The sequence below is a fragment of the Xenopus tropicalis genome, chromosome 9 (genome assembly GCF_000004195.4).
Source record: "Xenopus tropicalis strain Nigerian chromosome 9, UCB_Xtro_10.0, whole genome shotgun sequence".
NCBI classification, from domain to species: Eukaryota; Metazoa; Chordata; class Amphibia; order Anura; family Pipidae; genus Xenopus; species Xenopus tropicalis.
This window is the reverse complement of record NC_030685.2, coordinates 28,993,418-29,004,422: the sequence shown is the minus strand read 5'-3', so window position 1 is coordinate 29,004,422 and position 11,005 is coordinate 28,993,418. Positions and strand designations below refer to the sequence as shown.

Here is an 11,005-nt window from a genome sequence, read left to right as displayed (position 1 = left end):
AAAACCTCCGAATTATGGGAAGGCCATCTCGCATAAACTCCATTATAATCAAATAATTACATTTTTTAATTATTTCTTTCCAACTAAGATACAATTAATCCTTATTGGAGGCAAAACAACAATATAGGGTTTAGTTAATGTTAAAATGATTTTTAGTAGACTTATAGAACTGAGATCCAAATTACAGAAAGCTCCCTTATCTGGAAAACTCCAGGTCCTGAGCATTCTGGATAACAGGTCCCATACCTGTATAAGATTTTCTGTAGATGGCGATCATCAGAAGATTCTCTGCTCTTGTGGGAGTACAAATAAAAAAACGTAATGACCTCTAGTGGCAGCTTGGTATATTTCTGTATTGTATTCTGTATTTTATCAATCTCTACTAGTTACAGCAAGAAGTAACAAGATTTTTTTTTTTTTTTTAATCCTATGATCAGATATGATTGAAGCTTTTAAATGTGGAGGAAGAATTATTACAGAACTGGGGGTCTGGCACTATTGACATGCACAGTATAGTCAAATTTCAAATATTACTATTCTGAACATGTGCAACTTTGCAAAGACTCTATACTGCAACCTACAGTCCCAAGGGTCCTTTGGAAATGTGGGAAAACTGAGGGAAAATACCAATGGCCAGTGCTTTTTTCAGAGGACATGGTTTGTGACTATATTCACTATGGAAGGGGTCCCTAACAAATTGCCACCCTCAGCGAACAGCACTTTCCTTGTCCTTTAAAGGAATTGTCAATTTTTCTTTAATTTTCACAGGTGCAAAAATTATATTTTTTGACATCTGTACAAACACACCAACTGCCCCACGAGTCCACTTGCACACACCCAAGTGTTTCACCACCTGCAGCAAAGCAAATCACCAGCAATATCCATGTGCTTGTGCTATTATATACTTTATTTATATATATTTATATTATACTTCCTGTGACCATTCTGACGACGATCCTTGATGGATCGAAAAGCATAGATATGAGTGTGGAATGATCCGAAACAATTTGACTTTTTTTGGACATACTCTGGCTGTAAGTGCTTTCAACTTTGCATTTGCACTTATTAATAATTTAGGGGGATCACCCAGCTTTTGAGTTCAAAAGCACAACTTTTCTAAAACTTTTTCACTTCTCTACTAGTGAATTCCAATTTGATAAATGTTTATATAAAAATAAATAGGCAAGGTGCATATAACCTAGGTACTTCAAATTAAACAAACATGTAGATGTATGCTTCCCCTTTAACTAATCATTTTATGTAATAGCAGATAGGCTTCTAGATATGTCCCTCCCTTTGGCTTATAATGTGAAGTATAACTACTCTTCTACAGCTCAGCAGGAAATAAGCATCAACACTTGTCCTTAAAGCCACTGCCAAAATAATTCTGAACATACCTATATAGAGCAAGGGGAGGTTATTAGGCATAATCATTGTGTTTCCTTTGCATTTGCAGAGATTCCAGCAGTAGCTGGATTATTCTTTTGTATCGTTCAGTTTGGGGATGTTACTTCTGATATTTTTAGTGAACACCAATGTTATTTTGCTGCTGTGGTGTGCATCTGGAATGAAGCGGACAGTTGGAAAACCAGTTGTTGATTTTGGAATTGGAGTCAAGCAGACACCCAAGCAATAATATTCCTATTATAAAAGTTCACTATAATTGTAGAAGATGCTTAGCTCTTTTTCACAAATAAATGGTGGTGCCTAAACTTTGTAATAAATTGCATGGGGTTTTTTCAGAGGATTGCAGAGTAAGAAGAAAATACTAAATGCCCTCTAGTGGCAGCTTAGTGTATTTCTGTATCGGTGAAGCAAGAACCTAAACCATCTAGCATTTAAGAAGTACGAGTACCTTTAGGGTTAGGACAATTTTAATTTTGCAGTCTGTAGTAGGATAAAAGGGCTATTTCTATAATGCCCAGCAATGTGCCTTTGGGCTAATAACATTAAAAAAATATAACAGGATAGTTTTGCCTCTAAAAGTAAATCAGTTGAAATATAAGAACTGTTTGTTCAAATGGGGTTCTGTAGGAAATGGCAGTACAGGTATGGGACCTGTTTTCTGGATAAGGGATCGTTACAGACATTTGGTCTGCTAAAAATGTATTTAAACATTAAATAAACCCAGTTGATTGTTTCCCCTCTATAAGGATTCATTATCTTAGGATCAAGTACAAGCTAATGTTTTATTAATACAGAGAAAAAGGTAATCATTAAAAAAAAAAAGGATTGCATTCCCATAATTCAGGGATTTCTGGATAATTGGATTTCTGCATAACCAATCCTATACCTGTACTGTATTTTATAAGCTCTCCCATAACTGATATATTATAGGCAGCCTTTTCAATATGGGGTAGTTTAAAAAAATAAAAAAATTAACCAATTAATTTAAAAATTTAATTTAATTCAACTCTGAACAAAGCATTTAATAAAGAACTGAATATACTTATAGCAATGAAAACTTACAGTTGATCCAAGTAGAATCCACTTTCCATTCATGTTCATGGCTAACTCAGGCAGGGATTGCTCAGGAAAACTTACATTGGCATTCCCTGTCAGTGTTTGCCATAGCCAGATCCATGAATAAGTTGATTAAAGTCAGAGAAGAGAGTTTTCTGCACCATTGTCAAAACTTTGACCATGTGATAAACAGGTATACACATAGTACAGTTTAATCTGTTTCTTTTACTTTGTCACATATGCAACATAAATGACCCTTTCATGTGGCAACTAAATGCACAGCAGAGGGCCAGCAACATGACAAATAACAAAACCATATATACATATATACAGTATACACTGGAATAAAATGTGGTTTCACATTTTGCTTTGGTTTTCCCGCTCTAGTGCTCTTTGTAGAGAATATTTTCTTGTCTGGTCAAACTTTTATTACAAAACATACAAATACAGTGCGATTGACTATGAAGTTCCTATCGACTTGTTCTTGCGACTGTGGAAATGTTCCTGCTTCTCTGGTTCCGACCTCTGACTGGCGCTGCCTGGGAATGGGACGGTCCTTGTGAGCTGACTTGGCTTAAATCTGTAGATGAAGTGAATTTCCTATTTATGTTGTAAGGATAAATCTATGCAAATAAAGGTCTCATAAAAAGGCATTTTCTCAGCTTAAAGAGCAAGTAAAGCTCAGAATGTACTTGAATGTTAGTTGAAGTATTTAAATGCACAGTTGTGCTGAATAAATGCCCCAATATACTTTCCATGGCTGCTGGTTTCTTAATGCACAAGCCCACTTAAAGCCTACAGTATGGGGTTGAACACCGTTTAAAAATTAATCATTTGATACTGTCCAAAATGTTTCTACTTGCAATATGGAAAGCCTCAAGTGTTTCAGTGTAAATATAGAAGGTAAGCCCTAAACATTCTCTTGTATTAAAGCCATAACAGATGCTAGCATGCATAAAAAAACAGAACACCATTAACAACATCAATAAAAACTTCACCCACAGTCAGATGTCTAATCCAGCCAACATCTAGCAAGCCCCTGCCCAACCTAGCCTATAACCCACTAATTTAATAATTTCCATTCTATTTCTCAGAATTTCCACTTCCACTGCTCTACCACTTCATCACATTCTGACCCTTACAAACAATTACATTATTGTACAATTACATTATTTCAATCATCCCATTATTTATTTCCCCACCACAATCTCTGTGGATGTTTTTCAGTTAATCTCCTACTTTTTTGGGCAAATGTGGCAGGCCAGAAATTATTTGCACACAAAACATCACCACCATACCTGGAATCTCATGAGGCCATGACTCTTTGCAATTTGGGCAGAGCGGGTTGGCTATTCCACGGAAGTATATTCCAGCACACTGCAAATGCAATGGGATTCCACAATTCTCACATAACTGGCACTAGAAAGAAAAATGAAAATATATACAGGCATAAAAAATAATAATCTATTTGCCCATATATGAAAGATGCCCACTTACTTACTGGCTGAGATGCTCCCTTAACAGCATCAGTGGGGGTAGAAACAACCACGTCTAACCGCTTGACTTTTTGTCCTGTCCTCTGCTCTCTGCCAGCTATTGCCAACTAGGAGTATGCACACTTGAGGGAAGCAACATTATCAGCCTCAAGTGTAGAGGACAGGAGGTCAATTCAGAAACGGTGGTCACCAACTCTGTTGTTTGTCTGGGTTTTCAGCACAGGTATATATTAATAAATACACTAAGGAAGTAGATAATTTAGACAGTTGCTGATACAAATTTAAACAAAATAGAAGACCTTTCTGTCACTTAAATGTACAAATTCATCACTTTTCACAAATGTTTACTGTTACCTGAATAGCTATTTTGTGACAGACATTGCAAATTTTGGCAACGTCTTGGTATGTGTTCAGTATGTAGTGTTCCAACTCCATAATGCAGCGAGTGTGAAGGGTATATTCTCCATTTCTCTAGAGACAAGAAAAGAACTAAATTTAGATATAGCATTTATATATGCATAATTAACAAAGTTATGGATTGGCCAAAAATTAAAGAGACAGCAGGTCAGGAAGGTTCTTATGTCAGGACCTTGGGACAGCATGGGTTTAGGTTTAGGATGGGTTAGGAAGTAAAAGATGGGAGGACCATCATTAGCAGATGTTACTAGAGGTCTGCACCCTAACTACCATACAGCAGTCCGTGCAACCACAGGGGGGCCTGGGGAGTGAAGGGCCCTATTACAAGTTCTGCTGTATGATTCCATGTTGCACACTTACTTGCATTCTGCCACTAGTGAGTGAGTGCATACATAGGTTGTCGGATGTGGTTAAGGACACAGGTAATCCCTGGTGGTGGGGAGCCAAAAATTGTTTTTGGTAGGCAGGTCCGTCTGACTCGCTACTACCTAAAGGCTAAAAAAGCTGTACCATAAATCTGTGCTGAAGACAGAGGATTCCATACACTGGAATAATGCAAGGTTGCTTCAACTTTTTCTTTCAAACAACAGTAGAAACATAAGAGGTTTGCGAGTAACAAATCAGGTGAAAAATAAAAGTTACCCCAATCAGCCACTTGTCCTGCACAAAACTCTGCAGCAGTTGTTCAACTTCTTTCTTCTTCATCTTCTTGCTTTGCAGCTCATCAGCAAGGTTGAGAATACTTATGGAAGGTGCAAATCCATTTTCAGATATAATAATTAACTCCATCTACATAAGTGATGAATCTGCATTAATTATTATTCAAAGTTATCACACACAAAATTAAAGTGCCAGGGGAAAAAGCCTACAAGGTTTTGAAGAATGCCAGCTGGCAAAATCCTGCACTGTTTATCTATCATTATATCACATCAATGAGAATTATTAAAGGACAAGGAAATTATATTCACGTGGGTATTAAATACAGTAAGTAACCTTGGATTCCAGGGCAGTTCCACTGTTCTCTAAGAAATTAGTGTATTTTATAATCTTATACATTTTTCAATGCTAAAAACGGGCATCAAAATGCTCCAAATCATGGCCAAAAAATTGTTACTACAAGCTCTTAAAAACAACAGTTTGTGCACTTGTCAGCCTGAATACGTGTGTGTCTATTTTCAGCATCAAGAATTGCCTCCTTGCCCTTTTAAAAAAATTGTCAAATAGAGCAATAGAGGATGATGCAGCATTTTTGGTAAGTAAAAAAAAAAAAAATGGGGGAGGCAAAATACTACATTATCGCCTTGTGCGCCATTGCCATAAATATTCTTATTTATAAACCAGCCACAATACACAGTAGCTATACCAGATAAAAAAACTAAATACATTACTCATGACAAAAAAGTCAACTGAAATCCAAGAAACCAAGAGCATTACTCACTGTTTTTCTGAACAGCTCCAACTCATTTTCAGCATAATCTGAAGCCATTTTTGTAATATCATTTTCTACACGGTTCACCTGGAAATAAAAATGTCATTCATTAAATGTCAGAACACATTCTTTATTTACTTACTTACTGTGATTTGTTTTAAGGGACATTTCCTCAGATCGCTCTTCTTAGCTCATCTGCAGTTTATATTACTGGACAGGTGAGACAGAACAGCTGGAAGATTCTCCCGACACTCTTATGCTCATTTCTATCATTCTGGAGAAATTGAGCTACAGAACTAATCAAGGAAGTATCAACTTTATCAATCAGTAAATTAAGCTTCTCCTGGTTTGCTTGGCCCCTGCTCGGTCAGAACAGCAGAGGTTGCTATTCATAGTATTAGAAACATGCATGATATCTAAAGGAAAAAAAACCTAACTACAATCTAAGCTATTTTACATTAAGTTATATGAGTGGGTATAAGCCCATTTAATATCTAAGGTTTTTGCTGTTTATAGTGAAACTACTGCGTTTCTATACATTTTGCAATTACAAAATGTGCTCCTGTTCATATCTGATCATAAAATTATATAGCATTTTCAGTGCAAATAACCACCAAGTAGCATGAAAGGATAAAGTGTATAAATAGCAATGGAACAAGAAATTCATGCCTTTGAAATTGTATGTGCACGTACCAATGCGTAGTATGTAAGTCCATCCTCTTCACCTACTCCTTTTTCTATCTTCATAAACAGAGGCTGAAGATGTTTATTTAAGACACCAACAAAGTCATCTAAATTGTCATGCATGTAGTTAACTGAAATATAGATTAAAAAAAAAAAAGATTTTAAACATAAGTTGACAAACAACTGAGCTGCCCACCAGGGGGCCTGGGTTAAGGGATGATTTTGGGGCGGAAAAACTTTTCTACTTGTGCAGTCTGAAAACTATAATGGGTGACTGCTAGGACAATGGGCGAGTTTCACTCTGGAGGGCGGCAACAAACAGTGTGCCATTCTCCTTTAGAGCTTAATTTAATTGTAAGGTGTCTTCATTTCAGATAGATGCACTAACCTTTATGGACCTCGCAACAATGTCTGTGCAGTGCCCTTACAAGTGAGCTTTCCATAATGCCATGGGACATGAGCACCTGAAGGAACCGCTGGTGGCTCTCATTTATCTGTTCAGCCATTCTTCCCAGAAATATCTGAATAAAGGAAAGCTTTGATGTCATTTTTATCATGGATGTTTCATTCATTTATTTACAGGAGGGATATCAGGAGGGTGAGGCACCATATGCTCCCTATTGCTACTCCTTGGATGTTGCCCCAGTGGCCTCAAAGCAGGTGCTTATTTTTCAATTTCTTACTTGGAGGCATAAAAACTCATGTGCTTGGCTACCAAATAACTAATCACAGCCCTTATTCTCTCCACCCCCAGTAACTTTCATGCTGGCACTGCTCCTCGACTTTATATACAGGTATGGGATCCCTTATCCAGAAACCCGTTATCCAAAAAGCTCCGAATTACGAAAAGCCCATCTCTCATAGACTCCATTTTAATCAAATAATATAGAATTTTAAAACTGATTTCCTTTTGATCCCAACTAAGATAGAAATAATCCTTATTGGATGCAATACAATCCTACGGGGTTTAATTGATGTTTTATTGATTTTTTAGTAGACTTAAGGTATGGAGATCCAAATTACGGAAAGATCCCTTATCAGGAATACCCTTGGTCCCGAGCATTCTGGATAATGGGTCCTATACCTGTAATTAAGCCTTATTGGAGGCAAACAATCCTATTGGGTTTAATGATGTTTAAATGATTTTTTTGTAGACATAAGGCACGGAGATCCAAATTGGGGAAAGATCCCTTATCCGGAAAGCCCCGGGTCCTGAGCATTCTGGATAACAGGTCCTATACCTGTATTAGAAAGTGTCTTGCAGGGGAAAAAAAAAAGAGCACTTTAGGGCCAGTGCTGTGACTGGGATCATAAGAACACAAGGGCCAGTGCTGTGACTGGGATCATAAGAACACAAGGGCCAGTGCTGTAACTGGGATCATAAGAACACAAGGGCCAGTGCTGTGACTGGGAGCATAACAACACAAGGGCCAGTGCTGTGACTGGGAGCATAACAACACAAGGGCCAGTGCTGTGACTGGGATCATAAGAACACAAGGGCCAGTGCTGTAACTGGGATCATAAGAACACAAGGGCCAGTGCTGTAACTGGGATCATAAGAACACAAGGGCCAGTGCTGTAACTGGGATCATAAGAACACAAGGGCCAGTGCTGTGACTGGGAGCATAAGAACACAAGGGCCAGTGCTGTAACTGGGATCATAAGAACACAAGGGCCAGTGCTGTAACTGGGATCATAAGAACACAAGGGCCAGTGCTGTAACTGGGAGCATAAGAACACAAGGGCCAGTGCTGTAACTGGGAGCATAAGAACACAAGGGCCAGTGCTGTGACTGGGATCATAAGAACACAAGGGCCAGTGCTGTAACTGGGATCATAAGAACACAAGGGCCAGTGCTGTAACTGGGAGCATAAGAACACAAGGGCCAGTGCTGTAACTGGGATCATAAGAACACAAGGGCCAGTGCTGTAACTGGGAGCATAAGAACACAAGGGCCAGTGCTGTAACTGGGATCATAAGAACACAAGGGCCAGTGCTGTAACTGGGATCATAAGAACACAAGGGCCAGTGCTGTAACTGGGATCATAAGAACACAAGGGCCAGTGCTGTAACTGGGAGCATAAGAACACAAGGGTCAGTACTGTAACTGGGAGAAAGCTACATGTTAGCTGGTTGCAGGGAGGGGAAGGCGAGCAATGAGAAGCCCCCACACACCAGTAGTGACAGCTCCATAAGGAGCGCTGTTATTGGTGCCTCTAACACCAGTGTATGTGCCACTGAAGAGCCAACATGCTCCCGATTGGAAAAAGCATAATAATAGTACAAATCACTTAAAACATCTTAGACTCCAGCTAAGAACGCACAGTAAGCAAAGCTCACTATCCCGGCACTGTACCTCCCTATCCCGCGTACCGACTATCACTTCAAAACCCGCAGTCTCTGAAACCCAATCAAAAGTATCGAAAGACTTCAGCGCCTCACGCAAAACCTCGCGAGATTAAGGAGTCACTCACAGCAGCTGCTTACAGGGCAGTGAATATGTATAGTGGGCGGGGCTTTCCGACGTCACAGGCAGTCTGTTCCTGCTCTGCTCGCTCCACCCCCCCCCCCCCACTGCATGCTGGGTAATGTAGTTTGCATCAATTGTAACAATTGTAACAATTACCCTACAGCTTAGAATAATATAAAACTACAATACCCAGCATGCAATTGGACAGTATAGACAGAGGCTCTTTTTTGTATTCCTTTTTGCCCTTTTCAGGCTCAACCTGTCTGCCATACACCCAGCTCCCTGCTCTATAGGGTATGTGATTGTACACCACTGTACTTTCTACTGTGATGTGGGGGCAGTTCTGCAGTTGCTCATAAAGCTATAACTTTCAGAATATCTTGGGGCTTCTGAGAGTTGTAGTTTAACGCACCCATAGGTATATCAAGTCTGCACAGAGGGCAGGTAATTATTAGCCATCGCAGTAACTGGAGAGGGGGTACAGGGCATGGGTAGTGATTATACACTTTAAAAAGGCAGGTTTTCCCATATATACTTTTTTTTTTTTTTTTTTAATGTCATTGCGCATATTGCATACCCCCCAACTGTCCCGCTTTAAGCGGGACAGTCCTGCTTTCTATAGCTCGTCCCGCTGTCCCGGATAGTTCCCTGAATGTCCCGCATTTTCGTAATAGATTACGGAAATGCGGGACATTCATAGAAGGATCCGTGACAGCGGGATGAGCGCTCCGACTCCTTCCACTGCTTCTCTCCTGTTGCTCCTTCTCGGCGGTCCCTGGCCCTTTTATAAGGTTGCGCCCGTGCGTAATGACGTCACACGTACACACGGGGCACAACCTTATAAAATGGCCAGGGACCGCCGGCGCAGGAGCCACAAGAGAGAAGCAGCGGAAGGAGTCGGAGCGCGTATGGGGGCTCTGTGTTTGGGGGGCTCTGTGTATGGGGGGCCTCTGTGTATGGGGGGGCACTGTGTATGGGGGGCCTCTGTGTTTGGGGGGCCTCTGTGTATGGGGGGGCCTCTGTGTATGGGGGGGCACTGTGTATGGGGGGCCTCTGTGTTTGGGGGCCTCTGTGTATGGGGGGGCACTGTGTATGGGGGGCCTCTGTGTTTGGGGGGCCTCTGTGTATGGGGGGCACTGTGTATGGGGGGCTCTTTGTATAAAGGGTATTGTGTATGGGGGGTACTGTATATGGGGGGGCTCTGTGTATGGGGGGGCTCTGTGGGCTTCCTTAGGTAGTAACAGTATGAGGGTATAGCACATTTGCATCTGATCCCACCATTTCAACTATATAAAAGGAGTATTTTTAGAAAAAAATGGGGTGCGTTAATTGCGTTAATTGGGGCGTGGTCACAAAAGTGGGCGTGGCCAAAAAAAATTTCAAATGTTGGGAGGTATGATATTGGGCCATTTTTGGGCTACTTTCAAAGTGGCTTTTGGCTAGATTTGGGCTGGTTTTAGAACTGACTTTTGGAAAAATAAATCTGGCAACCCTGTTGCTCTGGCTTCTGACTTGAGAAGTTGTGTATGTAGTTCTCATATAAGTTTTAGGGGGTAAAATGCTTTCAAAACATCTTTCTGCATCATTTCACATTTTGAGGGAGGATGAATATTATAACTGACTATGAACTTTATATAAAAGTTGTTTAGGTTCAATGGTGTCCATTTAGCCAAAATTGGGATGGTTATATTTAATATTACTTTACAAGAAGCCACAAGGGTGGTTGTATGTAGATGGGAGATTGTCAAGCCGCTAAGGTAATTAGTGGACTCATCATGGTGTTTAATGCTGTTTGGTTCTGGAAATTAAAAAATTTAAGACAGCTAGATCTAACAGGGTTGCCCGAGTTATCAAAGTTGACGGTTTGTAAGTTTTATAGACAGTATTTTGATTAAACAGTAGCTGGGATCAGAATATGTTTTTTGTCCCCTACGAGTTACTGTTTTATTAATACAGTGAAAAAGGAAATCCTTAAAAAAGTGAAAATTGCTTCCATAAAATAGAAACAATGGGAAATGGCCTTTCCCTATTACAGAGCTTTCTTAT

General features: G+C 39.9%; 1 protein-coding gene across 3 annotated transcripts; it reads right to left on the bottom strand.

Moving 5' to 3' along the window:
* Window positions 1–2,403: 2,403 nt before the first annotated feature.
* nsmce1 (NSE1 homolog, SMC5-SMC6 complex component) lies at window positions 2,404–8,970 on the bottom strand. 3 transcript variants are annotated; one of them, NM_203683.1, is given in 8 exon segments: window positions 2,404–3,043; window positions 3,762–3,882; window positions 4,314–4,430; window positions 5,019–5,165; window positions 5,815–5,892; window positions 6,499–6,620; window positions 6,878–7,010; window positions 8,846–8,931. In NM_203683.1, coding segments are annotated over 7 exon segments (813 nt in total). In that variant the 5' UTR covers window positions 6,996–7,010; window positions 8,846–8,931; the 3' UTR covers window positions 2,404–2,933.
* Between the last annotated feature and the right edge of the window lie 2,035 nt (window positions 8,971–11,005).